Below are 26,399 nucleotides of genomic sequence, written 5' to 3' on the forward strand. Positions count from 1 at the left end.
ATTGCTGCATCCCTTCAAACATTTTGATTGCCCTTTTCTGTACCTTTTCTGACTGTACAATTTTCTTTTTTAGGTCAGGTGACCAGAATACCCGCTCAGTCTGCTGTCCTGGTGCAACGTCAAGGTCTCCCCTGTTGCTCTCCCTTCTTAGGGTTCTCTCTCCTTAAACCAACTTGGACCACACAGCTCTTTCAAATAGAGGACTGTCATATATAAATGTCTGACAGTAAACCTAGGCTACAAATTCTAATTTGAAAGAGCTGCAGAATGCAAAGGATCGATTTTCAACCTTAGGTTTGTGTTATGCAGCCATCATCCTTTAATCCTGGTTCTCAGGCCACGTGAATTGGTGTAGATAAAATGCATAAGTGCCAGTTCTGAAATCAGCTGCAGACTCTAAATGACTAATACCTTCCTGCCACCTAGATGGAAATCTCCCTCCCTGCAATGGGAGGCTGGAAGTGAATAGAATCTGCAAAATCCTGAAATGCTTTGCAAGCACTTTTTCAAACTTTGAGACTTTACATACAGAATCCAAGGATCAGCATGTACACACCAATCCAATGGGCACGGATCCTGCTTCCCCCATTTTGATTTGGAGCCAGCAGCACTCTGAGGTTGCCAGGAGTGAGTGAACATCTGTTCTGCATTGGGAGGCTTGAAACAGTTTTGTTCTTGAAAGAGGCTCACTCTTGTGAAGTTTGAGGGTACCTGCTTGAATAACTCAAACACGCTCTAGTGGAGCTTGACATTTCTCAACCTTACACAAAATTGTTCTTCCATTTTCATCCACTGCAATCTTCCAAGAACCTCCATTTTCCTATAACAATACAGCAAGACAGCAGCAAAAGCCATTTATCAATCTGGAGTCTTAAAAAAAAACAAAAAAAAAACAACCGCCCCCCCCCCAACAAAGTCTTGTAAAATATGCAGGCATTGCTTGACTCTTTAGCATTTATATAGTGCTTTTGAGCATTCAGAGCGCATAAATAACCCGGCAAATACAATCTGTATCGTTATCCCCATGTTGTGGGTGAGACAGCGGAGGCAAAGAGTGGCTTGCCAAAGGCTTCCTTGAATTGAAATGGAGGCTTCGCAACCGAAGAGTCAGCCTTTTAGACAACAAGCTACACCAGCCTGCAGTGCTGCCCCTAGGAGGCTGCTGACCTTGTACAGTGGACAGATGCAAAAGGGGTCAGGGCTGCTGCCCCTTTCATACCTGTGCACAGAGGAAAATCCTAGTACTTCTAGCTTCCATGATAAGATACACTTGCTGAACCCCCTAGAATCCACTTTGATTAAATGCCCTCTTTTTCACTGAGCCACTCTATGACCTTGTGGTTGTTCCTCTTTCCCAGCCAGCATGGCCAATGATGGGGTGGTGGCAACATTTGGAGGGCTACAGGTTCATTACCTCGGTGTAGACCGACTATTGTCATAGCATTTCATAACTTTTTGGAGGATGACTAGCGGTTGAATGTATGTATGTATGTATGGATGGATGGATGGATGGATGGATGGTTGTATGCTTAAGTTTGGGGCTTTCATTATAAATGTTTGCTTGTGTTTGCTCAACTGTTCCTTCAACCCAGACGGAAAAAGCCCTAGGAAGGAATTCAACAGCATGCTAGGTGTTTGCTGCATAATTTTGCCTTGCCAGATGGAATTGTACTTGCAGTTCTGGCAGTTCCCCTGACCCAATTTCAGGGGGCACATAAAGGAGGTGAGCAGGGGAAGAAGCTCCGTTGTGCAAGCAGAAGTCCTTGCACAGGGCTTCCACTGTTGGGACTCATTAACTGAATCCTGCCCAACTGAACCTCTTGACAATTGAGCGAAGCCTTGACCAAAACTGACAGGTATCTTCTATGTAGCAAAGTAGTAGTGCATATTCATATATATATATATATATATATATATATATATATATATATATGTGTGTGTGTGTGTGTGTGTGTGTGTGTGTGTGTGTGTGTGTGTGTATATATATATATGTAGGTTTTGGTGTCTTCGGGTGTCTTCCCGTGTAAGAGTTGGGGTGTCTAGGCGACGTTTCGACGAGGTCTCACTCGTCATCTTCAGGCTGGTGCTTTCGGCTTCTTGTTACTAGAACAGAGCAGGATCTCAGTGTTTGAGTTCCTATAAATACTGTTGAGGGGGTGTGGTGTATAGCCTCCAACGTTCTGGGCAGAGAGGAAGTTCCTAGGTTAATGTGCCTTTTCTTCTTTTGTTCATTAATTACTTGAGGGATATCTTGAGTGATTACTTGAGTGATATTCTGAGTACCACTTAGGAGGGTCATTAGGTGTGGATTAGTTGCTAAAGCTTTCGTGTCTTGACCTCTTGAGCTTGTGAAGAGTTTTTCTGAGAAGATGGCTGTACTGCACTTAGTTGTGCTCTGGCTTGGCTTCGTGTATAGGGGCGAGCTGTGGTTTTGTGCCCTGTGCCAGCCAGATCTGTGTAGGGATTGCAGGGGGGTGCAGCATCCGGAGGTGCCACTATGGTTTGGCTACTGGATGGTGTCTGTAATTTATCTGTGGAGAGGGTCTGGGTTTGGGTCTGGTGTGGTTGATTGGAGATGGCGTTCTGTGTGCCTCTGGTTCTGGTGTCGGTTTTTGTGGGGAGGGCTAATTTCCAGATGTCTGGCAGGCGGGACGTGTCGTCACGCTTGTTCATGTTGTGAGGGTGTTTCTCTATCTCGATGGCTTCCATGATTATTCTCTTGTGGTGATGTTCCATGTTAAAGAGCAATTTGGAATCTGCAAAATTAATTTCGTGTCCTGTTTCTTTCATGTGTTGGTAAAGAGAGGAAGTTTTTTCTTCTTTTTTGACGGCATTCTTGTGTTCTGCGATACGTGCATTTATTCGTCTGTTTGTTTGTCCAATGTACGTGGCTGGGCAGACTTTGCAGGGTATTTCATAGACCCCTTGGTTTTCTAACTGGATTTTATCTTTTGGGTTTCTGAGGATATTGGCTATTTTTTGGTTGGTGCAAAAGGCTGTTTTGATATTGTGTTTATGGAGGATTTTGCTAATTTTATCTGTAGTGCCCTTGATATAAGGAAGGAGGGCCATGCCATTGTTTTCTTCTGTGTCTTGGTTTTTGGGGGGTGTTTCTTTTTGGATTAGCTTCGTAACCCTGTTTTGCTGGTATCCGTTGGCGATTAACACATTTGAGAGATTCTGTAACTCAGTTGTCAAGTGGTCTTTGTCAGCCAGGCGTTTGGTTCTGGAGATGAGAGTCTTGGCTACGGAGTTTATTTGTGCAGGGTGGTGGTGTGATTGTGCATGTAAGTAGCGGTTGGTGTGTGTTTTTTTCCGGTAGATAGTGTGTCCTAGGGAGCCATCAGGTTTTTTGTAGATTAGGACGTCAAGGAAGGGAAGTTGGTTGTTGGCTTCTATTTCCATAGTGAATTGTATTTTGGGGTGTAGGCTGTTGAGATGTGTGAGGAAGCTATCTAGTAGCCAAGACTCTCATCTCCAGAACCAAACGCCTGGCTGACAAAGACCACTTGACAACTGAGTTACAGAATCTCTCAAATGTGTTAATCGCCAACGGATACCAGCAAAACAGGGTTACGAAGCTAATCCAAAAAGAAACACCCCCAAAAAACCAAGACACAGAAGAAAACAATGGCATGGCCCTCCTTCCTTATATCAAGGGCACTACAGATAAAATTAGCAAAATCCTCCATAAACACAATATCAAAACAGCCTTTTGCACCAACCAAAAAAATAGCCAATATCCTCAGAAACCCAAAAGATAAAATCCAGTTAGAAAACCAAGGGGTCTATGAAATACCCTGCAAAGTCTGCCCAGCCACGTACATTGGACAAACAAACAGACGAATAAATGCACGTATCGCAGAACACAAGAATGCCGTCAAAAAAGAAGAAAAAACTTCCTCTCTTTACCAACACATGAAAGAAACAGGACACGAAATTAATTTTGCAGATTCCAAATTGCTCTTTAACATGGAACATCACCACAAGAGAATAATCATGGAAGCCATCGAGATAGAGAAACACCCTCACAACATGAACAAGCGTGACGACACGTCCCGCCTGCCAGACATCTGGAAATTAGCCCTCCCCACAAAAACCGACACCAGAACCAGAGGCACACAGAACGCCATCTCCAATCAACCACACCAGACCCAAACCCAGACCCTCTCCACAGATAAATTACAGACACCATCCAGTAGCCAAACCATAGTGGCACCTCCGGATGCTGCACCCCCCTGCAATCCCTACACAGATCTGGCTGGCACAGGGCACAAAACCACAGCTCGCCCCTATACACGAAGCCAAGCCAGAGCACAACTAAGTGCAGTACAGCCATCTTCTCAGAAAAACTCTTCACAAGCTCAAGAGGTCAAGACACGAAAGCTTTAGCAACTAATCCACACCTAATGACCCTCCTAAGTGGTACTCAGAATATCACTCAAGTAATCACTCAAGATATCCCTCAAGTAATTAATGAACAAAAGAAGAAAAGGCACATTAACCTAGGAACTTCCTCTCTGCCCAGAACGTTGGAGGCTATACACCACACCCCCTCAACAGTATTTATAGGAACTCAAACACTGAGATCCTGCTCTGTTCTAGTAACAAGAAGCCGAAAGCACCAGCCTGAAGATGACGAGTGAGACCTCGTCGAAACGTCGCCTAGACACCCCAACTCTTACACGGGAAGACACCCGAAGACACCAAAACCTGCATATATATATATATATATATATATATATATATATATATATATATATATATATATATATATATTGGAGCTCCATATTGACCAGGGCTGCCAAGTCTGTTATGGATCACAATCCCAAGTGAATCCCATTGCATTCAGCTGACAAAAGCAAGAAATGGTGCAATTGAAGCAAGAAAGCAAATGGCCCCATTGGATAAGGAATAATAACATGAAAGCAAATTGAGATATTCCCTTAAATTGTTCTGAGAATTGTTCTGTGAGAGGATTGTTCTGATAATTGTTCTGTGAGAAATTCCCTTAAATTGGACTTAACCCCTGGATAGTTAAGTCCAGTCAAAGTGACTATGAGGTGCGGCACTCATCTCGCTTCAAGCCCAGGGTGCCAGCGTTTGTGCACAGAAAGCTTTCCAGGTCATGTGCCCAGTCTGACTAAACTGCTTCTGACACAACAGAACACCGTGATGGAAGCCAGAGCACACAAACACTTCATTTACCTTCACGCCGTAGTGGTATCTATCTACTTGCACTGGTGTGCTTTTGAACTGGTGGGTTGGCAGAAGCTGGGACAGAGCAACGGGAGCTCACCCTGTCACACAGATTCGAACCGCCGACCTTCTGATCAGTAAGCCCAAGAGGCTTAGTGGTTTAGACCACAGCACCACCCACATTCCTTCATAATAACATAAAGACGTTTTAGTATCTTATCGAGTCACATTCTAAGGCCACTTTTCATCAATTGTTTTGTGTGGGGATGTTGACATGGTACATTATTTTCATGTTCTGGAGTTAGGTTGTTGAAAATGTATTTGGATTTCCAGTGTTTACTATTATTATTTAAAAGATGTCTAGTCCACCCTTAGTTGTTACTGATACCAGGTAGTGCACAATCTGAATAGGGGCACCTCTGATTTAGAAGGAGATGCTATCTTCTGTTGAGTTATTCCTCAGAGGCACTTTAGCGGGGCTTCAGTTTTCAGGGTAAAGTATTTCTCCAGGATTTCTGAGTAGATTAGAAGCTTTTGTGATTGTGGTAGTGCCTTTGAAAGCTTTCTTCAGTTTCCCTAATACCCAGTAGGCTAAAGAACCCTTTTACATTTGAAACTGAGCAGCCTCTACGGTTAATGTCTGTGATTGGGGATGAACTTTTTGTTGTCTGGGAAACCAACCCTGGAGTGGGATCCCTGCAATTCACAACAGGGAGGTCAATTGTTTTACCTGAGAGAAATCAGGGAGGGAAAGAAGTCACATTGAAATTGGGAAAGTGAAAAGGCATAGGCATGAAGGTGGGAAGAAAGCCACAATTCTTCCAATCAGGAGATAAATTACAGTGAGTCTGTTGAGAACTGAGTCCTAGGAGAGTAGTTGTACCTAGATGTGTGGAAGTGACTTTGGGGGTTTAAGTAAGTGAAGATGACTGTGTACAAGATGATGTCTCCCTTTGCCCAAATATTTTGCATAACAAATGCCTCTGGGGTGGACTAGGAGACCATCTGCACCTACAAAGTTATGCTCCTGCAGCATGTTGCTATGTGCAAAGCACATACAAGGAAAATGAAGCGACACAAAACAAATGAGCACTATGCCCTATGGTGGATTTCCATGTGACACCATTACACCAAACCCACTTTGCCATGTCATGATTCTCACCAAGGAGGTAAACTGGTGATGCTGCTGAGCCACTTCAGATTACGAAGCTACATGGCAGAATGGGTCTCCTTGCAAGCAAACTAAAAACACTATTAATTTATTACCTGTGGTTTTATATCACCTTTAATTATATTCCAAAAGGTTAGGCTAGGCACCTACTTTTCTGGGGAGCAGGGAGAGAGAATTTTGACTGGAGTTCCTCCCACTCTCCAGTTTGAAGCCATGCAGTCCAAAAACCACAGGTTAGCCACCGTGGTGAGAAAGTAGACACCAGCACTCTTCATCAGCAACCTTCAGTCTTTTTGGACCATGTTCAGTACTTCAAGACCCACGTTTTAGCATCTATTTGTATAGTGGTAATTCTGCTCTCTCAAGCCACCTTAGGCCAAGCTGCAACCCTGTAGAACAGGTGGGGCTAACCTGTGGGCCTCAAGATCTTGTGTAACATCTGTGTTGCTACACAATATAGGTGTGTCAGACTGATAGCTTTTTGTCTAATGTATTTATTTTAACATGTCCCCAAATCAACCAAGAATAATAATGTTTTTATCATATTTAGGGTTGCACATATTTAAAGTACTGTACAAACAGTAGTGATAGCAGTAATTACTCAGCAAACCATTTGTTAGTTTAAATGATTAATGGCACTTCCCATCTTTTCCTAGAGGTATCAAATGCATTCTGCAATGTGGAGGCAAATTATTACTCTGATTAGGCTGCGTTAAGGTTAGAAATATGGTCCAGGATGGGAAAAGCTAGCATTATAGAGCGAGAAAAAATACTTGGGCTTCTCCTTCACAGTATGAATTTGTCACTGATTTTCAAAATGATCATAATCCAACTATGCAACCCCTAGGGTGTTGTCATACAAGCTAAAGCTGCTGAAATTCCCTCTCCTATTAAAGGTGCAAGAGCGCTCTCACTATTTGCATCTGTCCCCCCCCCCCACGACAGATGCAGCCCCTCTGAATATTCAAGAAACGTAGGCAGCATTGCCAACATGTGGGACACAGGCTGCTAGAGTGTCCGGGAAGTCAAGGAAGACGAGGCTTTTGTATCTTTAATTGTTGTGTAGGAGAAAGAATTTTGGCAGATACAGTTTTTGTCATGCAAGCAGGGATGAGAAAAACGGTGCACTGGCTGAAATTGTCCCCTATTAAGGTATAGAATTCTTGCCCTGCCCAGATTTGGTTACTGTCCTGGCTATAGTAACAAATTTAAAGGTGGAAAGAGAATTGGAAATAAGGTTTTGTGGATTTGATCAAAACCAGTCAGGGATATTCATACTGAGATATTTTGCTTCTTTGTTTTCCTGTTGCAATTTTATTTTTAGCTGTGCTGTAAAACCAAATAAGTGTTTAATTGCATTCTCTCCTGCTTCTAGTTGACAGTAGAACTTCTGTCAGTGCAAGTTTGCAGTATATGGGTCACATACGGCAGGAGGCAGTGTTTTAAATGTCTAGACCCCAAGCTTTAGAGGTAAGAATTGAGCCTGGAAAGGAATAGGCAACTACTTTGACCAATTTTGGCACAGCAATCAAAGCTGGTAAAAGACACCTGGAATCCCCTTTGCCACCTGAATAGCACTGGATCAAAGTGTGTCCCAGACTGCAGACTCAACTTTTGGGGGGAGGGGGGAAGGGTAATGTCCAAAACAAGCAGAACCCCAATTTCCTGACTGATCCCTCCCAGGAACCAACCGTACCTCCATAATATATGGATTAAGTTTGTTTTATTTGTTTTAAATTTCAGCTTGTTTCATCCCGTCCAGTTCTTCATGGCCAATTAGGTTGTGATTATTTTAAAACAAAATAGCACGGAAAATCATGAGGAATTGGAAGCATCAGCCGGTAGGTGTGGAGATGATGAAAGACACCAGAGACATTGTTTGCTGGATAACACACTTTATATTTAACAAAATAATTTTTTAATAATATATTTTTTTTCAATATTGTATTCTAGAATCCCATTTTTTACAGTAGAGTGTTTGTTTTTGTTTTCACTAGTTTTCAGGCACACTATTGTTTAAAGGTGTAAAAAAAATCTGGCTCCTTGCTGACAGACACCCTCTTAGCAAAAGTCCTACTAAACAACCCCCTGCTTTTCAGCAACTGTTTGAGTACACAGGTTGGTCTCTGCAAGTGGGATTTGGCATAGCTGAGGCTGGGGGCACCTAGCTGATGATCTGGCCCTAATGCTCTGGCTTGTGTGCACTGTTTGCCCACCTGATGCCCTCCAGATGTTTTGGACTACAATTCTCATCAGCCCCACCCAGCACAGGGGCTGATGGCAGTTCTGGTCCAAAATACCTGGAGACCATGAGGCTGGTGAAGGCTGATCTAGAAGCTTAGCCCTGCCTTCCTCCAGAGCACCCACCATCACTCCCATATCATGGTATTCATTTGCACACTGACACACATGCTTTGTAACCTTTGAAATTGTTTGACTTAATGGAAAAGTATGTGCAGAGGGATCGAGGTCAGGATCTGCCAATCATATGATTTTCAGACAGGGAATAACTCCCCTGAGTCACCCTGGGTGGGCAGACTTGCGAGCATGGTTTGAAGGCACAGGGTAGAGCATCATTGCTAGAGCTAAGCAGGTCTGGGTCTGTTTAGTGTCTGGATGGAAGAATGCCTGAGACCACCTTGATTTCCAGTACAGAAAGGCAGGATGTAAATGAAATTAATAACCTAACTTGTTGGAATGGTTAAGAAGCATGGCCGGCCCCTGCAAATTGCAACACCATTTCTGGTGGGTTGAAGTTCACACTGTGCCAGGAAGCCAGTCTAGATGATTTCTAGATGTTTGCAGCTGTGTGAATTTGTGGTAAGAATGCACGGTCATTCAAACAGGGTGGTGTAAGTGTAGCTAGGTTGTCGTTTGAGGTATGACAAATGAAGTGATTCCACAGCTTTACTCAATCTGGCAGTCCTCCCCATGTGCAGAAGCCAGAAACCACATGGGACATGGCCTGTGTGCCCTTAACTGCACAGTGCAAGAGCCCTGACTGCTACTGACGCTATCCAGCCACCCATGTATTTTGATGGCCATGAGGAGGGGAAACTAATGATCTCCATCTCTGCCTCTCTTATCTTCATCATGCTTCAGAGAGGGTGTGCAGGATATAAAGACATTGTCTCATCAGGGAAGTGTACAAGGTGCAGACCCTAAGATGGCTCCTGTGGTTGCAGAAACCCACCCACCCATTCAGAAAAAGAACCTAGTCCAATCTTTCTGGGGCTGAATCATGGCAGCTGCACGTTTATAGGTTTTCCTCCCACATACGAAAACCTGCTTGCATCCTAAAGTGTGATGGCTGGGACATAACCCATCTCCCTGGCATGCTAGCTTTCTGCTGGTGCAGGGAAGCATCTATACTGGCCCTCTAAAGTGGTGTACCTTGTGCTTTTTCTTAAATATGTAGAGCAGCCCTCGGAGAGGCACAAAACAGGGGAAATGGTGGTATACAAGAACATTCAGGTCCATTTTCAATTATGAGGAAGGTGCTCTTTTCCTTGGAGAAAAAAACGGTAGTGTTTTGCAGTGACCCCTGAAGTGGTCAAATTCCAGGAAAAGGCTCTTTGCTGCTACTCACAGTGGTCCTGCGTAGCAGATGGCACTCTCCAGCTCCAAGAGTAGCTGCTTTCTAAAACTTGCTTTGTGGTGCGTTCAAGCTTCTGTGCCTCAGTAAATTATTTGGACAGCTCTTAGTGTGCCTGTGCTTTGATGGATCCCAGCCAATTGCATTTTTTCTTTCAGTTCTCTCTCCCCCCGCACGCGCCCCGCAACCCCAATAGGACATGGTAGTTCCTTAATAATAGATGGGCCGCTATACTTCATGGCTCCACTTAAGGTTTTCATAGTGTTTCAAATGCCTAGGTATGTCATTTATTTTTTATTCCAGGGAATGAGAATGCTCAGGCCTGCACTGGTCTTAGCTCACTTGTGTGTAGAAGGGGGGTTGGGGTTGGGAGAATGAACAAACCACAGAAGGCATTTCTCAGTGAATGGCAAGTGTGGAAATGTTTCTTTCTGCTCTTTGTGGACATGAATAAATCACAAAGAGGGGTGAGGGAGGAGGGAAGCAGCTCATGAATGATTTACAAATGCGCATTTGTGAATTAATGGCCACAACAGCAAAGTGCCAACTTTGCTGCAAATTGGTGTATTAGAGAAGGGCTGCCTGATATGATGGAGGATGATGAGGGCCAACGCTGGCTCTGGCTGAGGAAATAAACTTGCCAAGCATCCAGGGAAGCTGTCCTCAAGGTACCTTGAAGTCTGCCTCTTTGCCTGCCTAGCAGTGCCCTTCCCACACCAGAACCCCTTGCTCTCTGCCATGGGAAAAGGTTCTGCAGGACAAAACCTGCCCACGTGGTTCACTTCCTCTAAATGTAATGGAACGAAGCACCAGGTAAGTGCTACTGAAATATATGAAAAGTTGAGATGGGTGAATTCATCAGTTTGGGTTTCTCTCTGTTTCTCATTTTGGCTTGCCCTGTTTCTGTGCATATATGCTTTTCTGAAGTCCACATGGAACTGTGTAGGCACATGTCCAAAAACATGTACATGCACATCTCCCATCGTATGCATATTTGTAACTAGCTTTGCCATTTAATGCATCTTGCAAGTAATTTCCCCTTAACAGAATGCATTTTTGCAGGTTATTTTCAATAAAATAGACATTTTTTGTTTATACAGAAACTGTATTGCAGATTTCAGAGAAGTCCAAATTTCAAAGGGCAGCTGCATTTCGGTTTAAACCCCGCTGCTGTCCCACTGCCTCCCTTACCCAGGTTGTGAAGCAGCAATGGCAACAGTGGGTTCTGGTAAGATCTCATGTGCTCCATGAGTTCTTGCGAGATTTCAGTGATATTTCATGAGCTCGTGCCAGAAACTGGCACCACTTCTCTGCTAGCAATGGCAGCAGTGGGGAGCAGGGCATCTGCTGGGGTGCTGCCTCTGGGCCTTCTGCCACCCAAGGCAGCTGCGTCACCCTGCCTCATAAGTGAGCCTGCCTTGGCAGGATGAAGTGACCTGTCTCAGGCACACCTCTAAAGAGCGGAGGAAATATATGAAGTCAGGAATTGGTGTCCAATATGATTCTTTAAAGTGTTGACTTTAAACTGATTTAGGCAGCCAAATATCTTGGGTGGGCCCTGGGCGATCCTATCCCATGCTGCCAACTGTCTTATGCTGACTTTTGTGCTGGCTTTGGCAGAACTTCTGTCCTGGTTCATTTCATTGCAGTCAGTTTTGCTAGCAACACTACCTTTGTTTGCTGGGATTCTTTTTTCTCTCTCTCCATGTTTTGCCTTCTCCTGTGGGATATATCATAGCTTGCTTTAATCACCAGCACTGCTCAGTGAGACACACATTTAGGGCGACCAAATACATTTATGATTTCAAATGTATTTCTCCTATGAGCAGAATAGGCAGGGCAGAATTTGGTGGGAGGAGAGCGTTACCAAATCAGCTGGGTTAAGGGTGGACCCTGGCAAGAGCTAGCTTTTGAGATCCAAATACTGGTTACCTGCCAGAACCTTGTTCTGTTGTTCAGACTTGGCAACTTCACCCTCTGCTAGGTGTGCTATGAGTACATGAAATTGCCTTATGCCAAATGGGACTGTTGACCCTTCTAGCCCATAATTGTCTACTCCAGGGGAGGTCAACATGGTTCCCCTTAGATGCCCCTGAGTTACGGCTGATAGGATTTGTAGTCCAACGTTTAGCAAGCCCCATGTTGGCTATCCTTGGTCTACCCTTTTATTTTGTGGTTTTATATTTTGATTTTATTCTGTGAACTGCCCTGAGACCTCCAGGTATAGGGCGGTATGATGATGATGATGATGATGATGATGATGATGTAGAAGACTTTCTCAACTCTACGTCTCAAAAGACTTATGAATGAAGTATCAGCTCATGCACGCAATGCATCTGCACTATTCTAAGCTGTGATGCACCGCCCTTTCCATGACCTGCACTGCAGGGTCTGGTGTGCTAGAAGAGGGAAGGCTCCACTTTAAGGTTAAAGGTTTGGTTTGGTGATCTTTTTACTGCACCCATGATTACGTGGCTGTAGTTAACAGCACATAGGTTCAAAAAGCCGCCTTCTATGACTTGATAAACCTTCGGGGGGGGCAGCTGAAATCAATGAAAAAATTACCGAGAAGAGGGTGCCCTTAGAAAGGAGGAGGGAGAGCTCTGAAGATGAAACAGCATTCTTGCTTGCAGGGTGATGCATGACGCACACTCCAAAATGGGGGAAAATTGCTTGCTTATGTGTGAGCAGCTGCCTACATACTCCCGACCTGCAAACTAATTTCTGTCAACCAACGAATGTATAGTTAGAAACAGGCCCATGCAGAGCTTGTCTGGGCGGGAGTCTTGTCTTGGCATGTCAGCGTAAGTCCAAGCGAGGCACCTGGCCGGCTGAGCACTCTGAGGCCAGGGGCATGGACCTGGTTAGAAACAGAAGGATGTGACTTGTGGGGAGGGGAGAAATGCCTGTGGAACTGGACTCATTCAAAACTTAATAACAACACTAACATTGGAATGGTGTAGCCCCAATTGAAAGAAAGACCAGGTGGCTAGGAACTGAAATCAAGTTGCTTATTGCATGTTGTGTGCGTATGTGTGAGAGACAGATGAGGGAGAGAAATCATGAATGGTCTGGCAGTCATGGTGAGGAATGGTTGGATCTGTCAATTTTGGTTTCTCTCATTTTTCCATTCTCCACACTTCCACATTAATTTCTGAATCTTTTTAAAGTCTTCATGAAAATTCACCAGCATTTTAATGCAAATTTCTCATAATACACACATTTATATGCAATTTTGCCCAATATACACATTGTTGCAAAATAATGGGATTCATTTATGTATGCTATTTTCACTAATATATGTGTTTTCAGATGCATTACATAGCTGGAGAACTGCACTGCAAAATTTGGAGATATGTGGATTTCAGAGGGTAACCATCCTTTGAATAGTTTCAGAAAGTGCCAATTAAGTAGGTTCCTCTCTAAATTCAGACAGAATTGGCTTTCTCCACCATCCCTTACCATGGCTTAATGGGGTTGGGGGCCAGACAATGGCAGCTATAGCCTACTGGAGAAATGTGGTTTGTTGAAGCAAGGTGTAAAGGTTGTATTTTAAGCTGGATCTAGTTCCCAACAAAGCAATCCAACCCACAATCAATTGATTTTTAGGAAAACACAACTAATATCCCCTCCATCTCTACAAATATTTGCTGCGGGCCTACTACTAGTCCTCCACAAACTTGGGCCCTAAATACTTGCCTTCTGTTGCAAAATTGTCCTTCCCACTTAGCAAGATGATCCTACTCTGAGACAAGAAGAAGACCAAGGGTATTCCCAGGAACACAAATCTCTCTCTCTGGAGCATGAGGCATACCTCACCAAGCTCTTAAGAAAAACTGTGGGATATGTTAATTGTGGACCTGGTTCCAACCTGTTCCATGATGCTGCAAGCTAGCTGTTGCCACTAGGCTTTCCAGAGTGGCTTTGGCAATTACAGGCTTTGGACACTAACATGTTTACTCCATCAAATATTTTACTGCCGTACAAGAAAATGCCAGCAAGCAGAGCTGTTTCCTATTCAGATCTGCTCTTGAGGAAGAGCAGTGTGCCAAAACCTGGTCTTACTGAATTAGTTCAAAATACTGCCATTACCTTCAGTGAATGCTGGAAATGGCACACAGAGGACCAGTCTTTGGAGGCAAAACCTAGATGATAGTGAAACAAGGTAAATACAGATATAACTCAGGAAAACTGCAGAGAAAATGGAATTTTAGCTCTGGAGGAAATCAACATTGTATTACATGGGATTGTTTACTTTGGTTTCAGACATCACAGATGGTCAAAACAATCCCTTATGTGAGCCTGTTGAAGTCCCATGCTTTAGGAATTTAGGATGACGTGTATTTTCCATAGTTTCCCCCCTTAAAGTATTGATGAACAATGTAATAGTTAGTCATGGATGGAAACCCTATCATTGATGTTTTCCTGTTCCAACATCATTTCAGATTCAGGTGGATAGCCGTGTTGATCTGTCATAGTCATAATAAATATGAAAGATAAAAAAATCGTTTTTAATAATTCCAGTGGCACCTTTAAGATCAACTAAATATAAGCTCTGAGACCTTTAGGAATAATATCCAAATTTTTGCATTTAGTTAGAAATAAAATATCAGTCTGTACCTGTGCGAATTTTTTTATAAGGTTGATGGACTTCCATTTCATGCTGCTCAATGTGGTGCCTTCCATAATTACAGATTCAGGTGGATAGTCATGTTGATCTGTCATGCCCTTCCCTGTGGAACCAAGTGCCATAACAGTCATCAACAGTTATAAGGTTGAAGCGACCTCTGCTTCAGAGTATCTGACAAAGTGTGTATTACACACAAAAGCTCATACCTTGAAAGCTTATATTTAGTTGATCTTAAAGGTGCCACTGAAATTATTAAAAAAGATTTTTTCATCTTTCATCTTGTTATTTATTACAACATCATTTCATTTATTATCCCAGAAAACCTGTTGATTGCAACATTCAATATCATGTTACTTGGTATGTGTGGGAGGGCAAAGAAGGTGCCATTATTTCTGGAGTCTACCTGTAGGGTCTGGCTACATGCCTCAGGTGGGCTTCCTCTTCCCTTCTCTGATAGTTAAATAGAGGCTGGGAGCAAGTTGGCAATGTAGAAATCTAATGTTCCTTCTCCCCTTTCCTCCCTCACAGAGCCTACAACAAAATAAGTGGAGTGGGAAGAAACAGGAATGCAACATAAGGGGAGGCATTAAGGTATATGGAGGGATGTCAGTTAGTGCTGGCTTTCTTGAGTCACATAAACTGTTTCAAGGACATTGAGGTTATCTACCTATATACTGGTTGCCTGACACTTTAGCCTGTATCCTTTGTCATTATGGTGTATACATTTCTTCAATTCAATTGTCCCCACGTGGTGGAGAAAGCATAACATATACAGAAGGCTCCTCGGGTGCCTGGTTGCTGTATATCTGTGCATCCATTATATTCTTGAAGGTCCTCCTTCTTCCTGCATCCTCTCTCCCACTGGTTTTAAAAAGTGCATTTCATTCCTGAACCATCCTCATTTAACTTGCGTGTTCCAACTACCCTGGCTCCGAGGGGGAAAAAGAAGATGTTGAAGCTCACAAAACCATGAATGATATTGATGTCACAGATGTGAAGAGCTAAAATGAGCTCTAACTCAGTTGGCAGGTTGGAGGAAGAACCTCTGTAGGATGTCCTTTTGCTAGCCATCAATCTGTGCTGCTTGCCGTGGTAGGTTAAATATCTATATAGGGAGAAAACTTGCCCATTAGTAAAATATTCACTTTTGTTAAACCCTTAAAGGTTTTGCTGGTGACCCTATTGCAGCTGGCAGATTTAACATGTGCAGTGTAGAAGCCGTTACATTGGACACACACTCCTTGTTGCTTGGGATTTTGCCCTATGCAGTCAGCTTGCCTTGGCATTCACGTTTGGAACACTGAGCAGGCTTCCACCAGTCCCCGTTGTGGCAGTGACAGATGTTGCACTCATCCACTTTCACTTCGATGCCAGCCGGAATGATGGTGGTTCCTGCAAAGCAGTTTGGACCTGGAAATGTACACACATAAATACATTAAACAGTGAAGCAGATTGGGGAATATGGATGTCTTTATGCTGGGTACAATTCAGCCAAAAGTGGTTCACTTATAAGCCCCACTGATGACAGAGCGCAATAGTTAAGCCCATGCTTAATTCTCTTCCACTGAAACCAGTGAAATTTACAAGTGCCTTACTTGAGCGGTATTGAGCCCACTGAATTGGACCCCTGCCCCTTTGTTTGTGCCTTGCTGTCAGGGTAGCAGTAGGGCAAAATGCCCCACCCATTTACATTCAGTGTGGCAGCACAACCTTACTAAAATGACAGTGCTAGGACAACAGTCCTCCACCACACCTCAGAGCAGCAATTAACACACGGGGCACATGACACACACCTCTGTGCCAGCTGAGGCAGCTGCCTCACTCTGCCTAATGAGCAGTCCTAGGCAGAATAACTGATCAGTAAATGCTTGGCAGCATTGAGCTCCACTGTACTCACAGCAGAGTGTTGTTTAGGGGCAAAGCTTAAATGCGAACCAGGCTTTGGGTTGGGCAATGCGGTCACAATCTATTAAGATGAAGGTCAAAATCAGGGCTTTTTTTCAGGGGATACTCAAGGACACGCAGTACTGGCACCTCTTTTGTTGATGCTAAAAAGTGTGGCACATACTGTAACAACTTCACGGTGAGTACCGGCATCTATTTTTCTAGAAAAAAAGCATTGGTCATAATTACAGTGCAAACATCTCCTTCTAAACCTAATACTCTAGCTACTTTACTCATGATCCATGGAAGCAGGAAACAGCGGAAAGATTCCATGTACCAATATAAACAATCTACTGTGTTGACAAACTGTAGAAAATCAGAAAAAAGACTGCTGAGCTGGCACCTAAGTAGACCCCAGACCATATGGTTTCGATCAGGATCCAAATGCATGAATGAGAAAAGAGGATGCTTCATCACAGCCACATTTCCATAGCTGCTAATGGAGAATCTACTCCAGGGGTCAGCAACCTTTTTCAGCCGTGGGCCGGGCCACTGTCCCTCAGACTATGAGGTGGGCCAGACTATATTTTGAACAGAAAAAAATGAACGAATTCCTATGCCCCACAAATAACCCAGAGATGCATTTTAAATAAGCACACATTCTACTCATGTAAAAACACCAGACAAGCCCCACAAATAACCCAGAGATGCATTTTAAATAAAAGGACACATTCTACTCATGTAAAAACATGCTGATTCCCGGATTGTCCACGGGCCGGATTTAGAAGGTGATTGGGCCGGATCTGGCCCCCGGGCCTTAGTTTGCCTACCCATGATGTACGCCTTCCTTGATTGCATACAGAGTATGGCGAAAGAGTGGCGCAGCAGAAAACAAAATGAAGAGGAGCAGGTCTAGAACTATGGATTCCTGGTTTCTTCTTATGGACAAGGCTATCATGAAATGCTGGCAAGCAGGAAGTGGGACATTACAGAGGCCACAACATTTCCCATCACTTTGTCAGTGAAAAATGATGGTGTTTGATGTCACACTAAGGTGATTTTCCCACTGGCACAAGCATTTATGCTGGCCAAATGGGACAATCTCTGGACCCGGAGATAATCCTCTGAGTTCCTTCTTTGTGTGCCTCCTCCATGAGAGGTCTGGAGGGTGGCAACACGTAAACAGACCTATTCTGCAGTGGCTCCCCATTTGTGAAATGCTCTCCCTTGGGAGCTTCGGCTGGCACCTTCATTAGACACCTTTAGGCGCCTGGTGAAAATGTTCCTCTACAATCAGCCCTTTGGCTGATTTACATCAAATGCTCTTTTAAGTGTGATGTGGGAGGGGAGAGTATTGGTTTGCTGTTTTTCCCCCATTATGTATTTTGTGGTTTTTATTTTGTAATTTTAGTTTGTGAACCACCCTGAGAACTATGGATGAAGAACAATATACAAATTCAAGAAAGAGGAGGAGGAGGAGGAGGAGGAGGAGGAGGAGGAGGAGGAGGAGGAAGAAGAAGAAGAAGAAGAAGAAGAAGAAGAAGAAGAAAAGGAAGAAGAAGAAGAAGAAGAAGAAGAAGAAGAAGAAGAAGAAGAAGAAGAAGAAGAAGAAGAAGAAGAAGAAATCTCTCTCCCCCCCCCCTGTTCTGGGAGAGTGCAGAGGTCACAAGCAAGGAGTGGGGGGGGGAGGCTATTGCACTAGCAAGACTCATTGTACTGGTTTCTGCTGGAACAACAAATTAGTTGAGTATGACCCAATGTGTGTTGGAGGGGTGCAGTTTCTGAACTTTTCTTTCAAATGTCTATGGCCAGCATCTTTACTGTGGTCCTGGACCAGTTATTAACGGCATGGCTGGTGAGAGTGGAACTGAAGGAGCTGCAGGATGATCATGAATGTGAAGTCAATCCACAGCATTCATGGGACATCTTACCATTATTTTAAAATATAAAAAACAGATTTCTAGGTCCTATCGTTGTAGAGCAAACAAACAAGCAGAGGAAAATCGCATGGAAAAGCACAAAAACCAATGCTTAGGGTAGGGCTTCTTTCAGACCTTCCCCCCCTCTTAATCATTTTCTCTGTGTACAAGTTGCAGACTGTCAAACTCTCTGTTTGCGCCCTCTACTGCCTTCCTATCTATTCTTCCAGGCTTCAGCAATCTATATATTCTGCAGATTTTACCGTATTTTTCGCTCTATAACACACACCCGACCATAACACGCACGTAGTTTTTAGAGGAGGAAAATCCGTAGGCATGCCACCTGTAGGCATTCCCTCCATAACACGCACAGACATTTCCCCTTACTTTCTAGGAGGAAAAAAGTGAGTGTTATGGTGCAAAAAATATGGTAATTTTCACTCAAGTTGGCAGGAGAGAGGAAAAGAGAGCAGGAAGTACATCCCACTTTTGCCATTCATTCTAGTTGCAGAATCTCAGCTTTCAGTTGCAGAATTATGATTTACAGTATAGGAGAAGTCTAGCTTCCAAATTCTCTCTGTATATTATGTAAAGTTTCTTTTCTCCAAATGGTTTTAGGAGGAGAACATCTAATAATGAACATGACACATACTGGCAATTTCCAGTGATTGCAATCCTATAGAAGTGCTTGCCTACTAGAGTGAGAGAGGTGGGGTCAAACTCTCTGGTGATGGAAAAGGGCACAGCTCTCCCAAAATCTCTTTAGAGCTGCAAGCGGGGGGGGGGGGGATATAGTCCCTGAAAGTGTCTCCTTCCTTCCTTGGGTCCTGCGCTTGTTATTTGAGAACAATGAATTATGTATGGCAGAAATGATTTATTCATACTCCAAACAAGATTTATTATGGATTTTTATTTTATAAAAGAGATTTCTCTAATCTGCTTATTATCTTTCCCCTCCCCCGACTCCATTTATTTATGAGAAAATATCAAAAATCAAACCACTTCTAAGTCAGCAGGAATTTGTCTCTCACGCTCATAAAAGTCTTACTAAAAACAATGGCCCAGATGTTTATATACATGCATGCTATGTTAATCTCAGACTCACGTATGCATAATTGCACTGTGCCTCCGTTAATACCACAACAAATACAAGGGGAATCAAAAGTAGGAGTTTGGGCAATGCTATTTTATTTATGACTAGGGGCACAGACCGAAACCTGGCAGATCATTTAACTGCTGTTCTCCAGCGATTTAAATCGACACCCTGCTGACTCGCTCTTTCCCTGGCCTAATCTAAGGGCCAATCAGATCGTGGGTGATATTCATCTCTCACTGGAGATGGGTAAGCAGCTGGAGGGTGGCAACTGTGGCCCTGGCTGGTGCCCACCAATCATAGTGAGCAGGAGGGACCAAGGGTGTGACTCATGGGGAGGCAGGTGAAAGACTAACTTGCAGGTCCAGACCCTGCAGGTGCCATTTCAGCCGCTCCAGGAGTATCCATACTGGACGATTGTGCTGTTGTTTTGGCATATCTAATATGGCACAAAGGCAAAGAAACGAATAAAAAACGAATAAAATTTTTGGAGTACAAACTCATTGTTAGAAGCCACATTCTGTCTTCTGCAGTGTGATTACACAGAGATTCATAGGTTCACCCCATAGCCATATGTTTGAAAAAACCCTTCCCATTTGAGACTACTTTCTGAGAAGATGAGCCCTGTCCCTGAAACAGTTGCAGAAGTCCAATCCCTTTCTCATTTACATTTTGGAAATGTATTTACACTTGGGAGAGTTGTTTACATTTCTCTTCTTGCTTTTCTGGACCAAAGGCAAAGGAAATGATGATGGATTTCACACTTAGCCCCCTCTATTTTCTGCTCAAAATGCTCACCTGTAAATGGAAACTATTACAGGCAAATAGTTCCCATCTGCTCTGTCTAAATTGTAGATGAGCCTAAATTAGAGGTGCCAGTCTGTTTAATGGGGAAGCAGATCCAAAGCTGTGTTTAGCTTGGTCATACTCACTGGCCTCTGTGTGCCTCTCCCATGTACTTTTGTGAATGGGGTGGGCTGACGGTGGTCTGCTTTCCACGCCAGAGGCATTTACATTTTATAGCATTGGAAACCCATTTCTTTCATCTCATTAACTTTATGATCACCATGGGCTTTATTAGTGCACTTCTACAAGAGCCCAGGTTTTTTAAAAAAGAAAAAGAAAAAGAAACCCCTACCGCAGGCCCCAAGTCTGAAGTTGCCAGTTTTAACTACCTCAATGCAATTTAGATTGCTGTCAGCCAAGATAATGGATGGCTGCTAGATATTGTTCACATTAAAACGATGCCTTCTGCTTTGCTTATAAGCAGCACAATAAATTTTGTTCCCATTTGTATTGGCTTTTACAGCCCACCCACAATAAAACTGTGTGAGTAAGACATCCCCGGGTAACTGTCAAACCATCTTTCTGGGCTGCTTTGCACATATCCATCAGTTCCTGTCCAAGTGGCAGCAACCACATTGCTCAGCACTCTGTCTTCTGCCTATTGTTACAAATTTTGCATGCCTCCCCCTCTCTCTGCCAAGTGGTGGCAACAGCCCATGGGCTTCCAAGCAGTCACCCACAGTCGGTATTCCTTTGGAGAACTGAGACACAGCAGAGACTGTTGTAGCTTTAAGAAATATGGTTTATTCACCTATTTCCACCTTCAGCCTTCATGGAGTGAGTCAAGATCGCACAACATGGTCATTTCAAGAGGGGCTTGTCCCTCACAGAAGGGCAGCCCTGGGATCCAAGACCTCTCTCCAAGCCAGCCTTCAGCCAGCCTCCCAAGATGGGTCCCAGTCTTTCTTTTCCCCCTTCTTCTTCCCAGCACACCTTGCTAAAAAAAAATATTTTCTTGTCACCTCACACACACCCCTCCATCACCTTGGCAACATCTGTCTCCCCAGGCCAAATAATTCCTCTCAGATGGCCCATCAACACCTTTTGTCGTGTTAATGGATTTGCTCTTCACTAGGCCAGCCAGGCTGGTTTGCATAAGCCAGCCCAGGGATTCCTTGTCTGGCACAGCTCTGCAGCTTGTACTGTCATCCATACCCCAATTAATCAAAATCCTACCATTTATTAATTTATCGTGTTTAGGGGGTGTGATAGGAGTTTTATGGTCTTAGATATATGGTAATGTTCATAACCACACATGCATAGGTCAGCACAGGAAGACCAACCTGGAACCATTTTGATTCCTAAACTGACCAAATGTTTTTTCTGCAAGGTCAAACTGGAAAAGCCTCCCCATTGTCTCTTTCCTCACAAATCCTTAAGGACACATTTAAGATATGAATAGGGTGTGAGCCTGTGACCTGGCCCAGGAAATAAGTATTTTACCACTACAAAAGAATGGCCAGGCTCCCCAGGAAATCCAATCAAGTAACTTGCCAGACAGGAGATAAACTGCAACAGGAGAAAAACAACATGCAAATGTTCTGTTTTAGACCGCCTTTTCTGGGATGTATCTGAGGGGTGGTCTTAGGTTACACCCCTTCTGTGATGCATGCATAATATTTCTGGGGGTGGTCTTGATCTAGAGGATGGGAATTTCAAAAGTCTTTATAAGCTCTTCTCTTGGACAGCATTTTTGTGGGTCCTCCTCCTTTCCTGCGAGTGAGGGGAGCACCCTGTTGCAACAGATCAATAAAGATCAAGCTTACTAGCTGCTTTGCTTCTCAATATTCTCTGGTTGACCTCTGTTATTTTCTCTTACCAATAGGGAACCTATGTAAGGACTCTACAGTGGTGCCCCGCAAGACGAATGCCTCGCAAGACGAAAAACTCGCTAGACGAAAGGGTTTTTCGGTTTTGCGTTGCTTCGCTAGACAAATTTCCCTATGGGCTTGCTTCGCAAGACGAAAACGTCTTGCGCTTTTTTTAAAAGCCACTTGAAGAGGCGCAGTTGCGACGGACCGTGCTTCGCAAGACGAAAAACATTGCAAGATGAAAAGACTCGCGGAACGAATTCTTTTCGTCTTGTGAGGCACCACTGTATATGGGCTCTTGGGTACCCCATAAGGGAAAAGGGCATATTTTGATTTACAACAGGGGTCCCCCAAAATCTATAACAATATTTTTGTGTGTGGTTGCTTTTCAATGCATCAGTCACTGGCCCAGATTTTCACACCATACGTGAGTTGATCACAGAGTATTGTTGTTGCCCTATGTGTAGGCCCTGTTATGCAGAATTTTTCTTTTTGCCTGAAACTTTTGGCCAGGAGTAATCCCAACTGTTTCACCACATTTCTCATTTTGCCCATGAAATGTCCTCATTTCAAGAAATTAAGGCAAAGGATGCATTTTCAAGGCAGTTTAATGCAAACAAACAAACAAACAAAACAAAAATACACCCTGAAACCATATACAGTGGTGCCCCGCAAGACGAATGCCTCGCAAGACGGAAAACTCGCTAGACGAAAGAGTTTTCCGTTTTGGAGGTGCTTCGCAAAACGAATCTCCTATGGGCTTGCTTCGCAAGACGAAAATGTCTTGCGAGTTCCTGCTGGTTATTTTCCCCTCCCCCCCCTTTTCTAAGCCGCTAAGCCGCTTATCAGCTGATCCGATCAGCAGATAAGCCGCTAAAAGCAGCTAAAAGCGCTAATAGCGCTAAGCCGCTTATCAGCTGATCTGATCAGCAGATAAGCTGCTAATAGCGCTAAGCCGCTTATCAGCTGATCCGATCAGCAGATAAGCCACTAATAGCACTAAGCTTATCAGCTGATCCGATCAGCAGATAAGCGGCTAAAAGCCTCTAAAAGCCTCTAATAGCGCTAATAGCGCTAATCCGCTAATCCTTCAATGGGCTTGCTTCGCAAGAGGGAAAAAACCGCTAGACGAAGAGAATCACAGAACGGATTCTTTTCGTCTTGCGAGGCACCACTGTACACAATCTCATTGCTGTACAGTGGAACCTTGGGTTACGTACCGTCCTCCTTATGAACGCTTCGGTTAACAAGCTCCGTTAACCCAGAAGTAGATGCCCCTAGTTGCGAACTTTGCCCCAAGATGTGAGCACAAGTTGCACAGTGGCAGCGCAGCAGCAGCAGGAGGCCCCATAAGCAAAAGGTTAAGAAGGGTTTCGGGTTAAGAACGGACCTCTGGAACAAATTAAGTTCTTAATCGGAGGTACCACTGTATGTCAAAACAATGCTCACGCTCAAGGTACATCAAGAAAAAGCTGGGATTAATTAAGCATCTGGTAATATACCAAGAGGGACTGGTTGAATCTTTAGTGGAGTCCCAGGGAAGCATTACTTATGTGTAGGGCATAAAGAGTACAAAGCAGAGCAGGGCTGCACTTTCAGCCCTGCCCCTGATGTCAGAACTTCTATTTTTATCAACCACACACTGTGTGTGGCTGTCTGTATTGAAAGGTCAACATGCAAGTTCCTCCTCCTATGTTGGGGCTACACAACTGGTACACCCACACAAGCAAATATCCCAATTGCATAAGACAGAGGATGTGTGGTGGCCTTTTGGAAGAGAGACGAGTGTGCTCAGTGTGTGGTTGTTAAAGAAGACTTGGTGTCAAGGGTGTGAATAATGTATTCCTAGGACTAAAGTTAATGGAACTGAGCCAAAAGTAGCCCTCCTTGACCCTGACACTGGGGTCACCAAGGGCAGAGCGCCAGTCCAGCTCTCACTCCAATGATACCCCTGAGTGCATGCTGGACAGGGGGCTGGCTTGAGTGCTTGGTGCGTACATGCATATGTGAGTGTGGAGTGACTGTGATTACCTTTTCTCTGCAGCCACTAACAGCCTGCAGCCTCCAGCGGGATTGCAATGAGGCAATGCAGCTCTCAGGCTGAAAACAATTCCCCTCCCCCTTGCGCCAGCAGACTAGGCTAAAAATGACCTATACTGTGGTATCTCAGGTTACAGACTCCGCTAACCCAGAAATAGTACCTCGGGTTAAGAACTTTGCTTCAGGATGAGAATAGAAATTGGGTGGCGTCAGCAGGAGGCCCCATTAGCTAAAATGGTCCCTCAGGTTAAGAACAGTTTCAGGGTAAGAATGGGCCTCTGGAACGAATTAAGTTCTTAACCCGAGGTAGCACTGTAATTCTGTGCTTAGCCCAGAATACTGGGCTAATTTTTGGTGAGGTGATAAACCACCACAGACTGTACAAATTCTCTGCCCCTAGAAAACTAGTATGCCAAGGGGAAAACTCAGCTAGAAACATTTCCTCTGACATACTACCGTTTTCTATATGATTTGTGTTTTGTAAGGTGGAGCCTTCAGTCCTGCGAGTTCCCATCTGCAGTCTGAAGTGGTTCCGCTCAGGCACAGATTTTCTACCTCAGTGAGAAATGGGCCCTTGCTGCAGTGCTGTGATGCCATTCTGATTAGGCAGACACATCTCCCGCTTTTAAATGCCTTGGGTCAAATAATCTAGGAAAGGCAATAACTGTTTGTAGTTGCTCTGCGAGCAGCCAAGCCAATTACCTGTGCCACTTTAATGAGAGGCATCCCGATTGCTTGCCAGATTGCCAACAAAAGGAGGCTGTAGTAAGGTTCCAGCTGTCATGTGTGGGGGTCTCGGGCAACAGCTACTCAGCCAGCTCACTCGTCCCTGGGATACTGAGAAAAATCCTTTTCATTAAATCTAAGAACAAAAAGATTCCTCTGGAGATCACATGAAGACGGAAAATAGGGGACAGAAGAGGAGGAGACTGTATTTTCTGTGGTTGCCCTCAGGCAGGCTGTTAATTATTTTATTGGAAAATTCAATATTGCTCAGACTCCCACACACAGTTGAAGAGTCCTCTTGGCACTTAAAACTGTGATTTGCTGCATTGGCCTCCATTTAACTATGCCAAGAGGAATAAAGGGAGGAAGCTGGGATCTTTTTTCTCTTCCCCACCCCCTCCATCCTGTGACAAGAGGCTGAGGGAAACCTCTGCCTGGCATATACTGGCGCTGCATGCCTTTGCACCCGTTGCCTGCCTCTCTGCAGCAAAGCCTCACTACCTAAGGAGGCCTTTGGCCATGTCTCTGGCACCGAATGGTGTGGGGGCCAGATGAGACAGTATTCCAGGTCCGCCAAGCTTCTGTCGTGATCTGAATGGAGACGGACATTTGACACAGCAGAATCAGGGAGGGTGGTACATAGCAATCAATTGGCATACAGCCTGAGGCATATATTTTAAGGACTGGAGCCCAGTGATTAAACAGAATGCAAGAAAGGGACAAAGGGCTAGGCCTGGGGCCTCCAACCTTGCCAGAAAAATGGAGACATGTCCCAATGTTTTCTTTTATTCTACCATCAACTCTCTCCCCCAACCCCTTGTTTCTGTAGTTGTGTTTTCTCCTGCCTGGCACTGGAGTGGTGTAGAATGGGTTGCCAGCACCCAGAGCCAAATGGGTGGGGGGGGTGGATGGGAGGGAGTTGGCATACACATGCTCATTCAATGGCCTAACAGCACTCACAACATGCAGGAGATCACAGCTGCATAGATAAGAAAATTGGAGTTGTTCCATTGTTGGAGAGGTCATTTCCTGGTTCACACAGAGAACCTATTTTCAAAGGAGCCCAGCGTCAGAATCATGCAGCTGCACTGAGGCAGCTTCGGGTATTTTGCACCAGGGGGAACCACCTCTGTGCGCCCCCCCACTACGTCACTATGCCATTGTCCACCCTACAGTGGCCATGTGTCCTGTTTCACAGAAGGTGAAAGTCTGGTCCAAGTCTGGCTTAAAGATGAGGTATTCTAAAAAAGGGAGCTTAGGGGCCTTGAGCTTGCCATCAACACATTACAGGAAGATGATGTATTGATGGTATTTGAAATTAGCAAAAATGTATAAAAGTGTATCAAATATCTGTTGGAAATGTAAGGAAAAGGAAGGTACCTTCTACCACATGTGGTGGACCTGTAGAAAAGTAAAAGACTTCTGGGAAATGATATACAATGAATTGAAAAATATGTTTAGGATAACCTTTGCAAAAAAAACAAC

At 44.1% G+C, this 26,399-nt stretch overlaps 1 protein-coding gene across 3 annotated transcripts in view; it reads right to left on the minus strand.

Moving 5' to 3' along the window:
* Positions 1-9,059: 9,059 nt before the first annotated feature.
* VWC2L (von Willebrand factor C domain containing 2 like) overlaps positions 9,060-26,399 on the minus strand; it is a 135,221-nt gene continuing 117,881 nt past the window's right edge. For all 3 annotated transcript variants that reach the window (XM_081183695.1, XM_081183694.1, XM_081183698.1), the window contains one exon: positions 9,060-16,005. In XM_081183695.1, coding sequence (XP_081039821.1) covers positions 15,857-16,005 — 149 coding nt within the window. In that variant the 3' untranslated portion in view covers positions 9,060-15,856. The remainder of the gene's footprint in view (positions 16,006-26,399) is intronic.

The sequence above is a fragment of the Podarcis bocagei genome (assembly GCF_964188305.1).
Source record: "Podarcis bocagei genome assembly, chromosome: 1".
Taxonomy (NCBI): domain Eukaryota; kingdom Metazoa; phylum Chordata; class Lepidosauria; order Squamata; family Lacertidae; genus Podarcis; species Podarcis bocagei.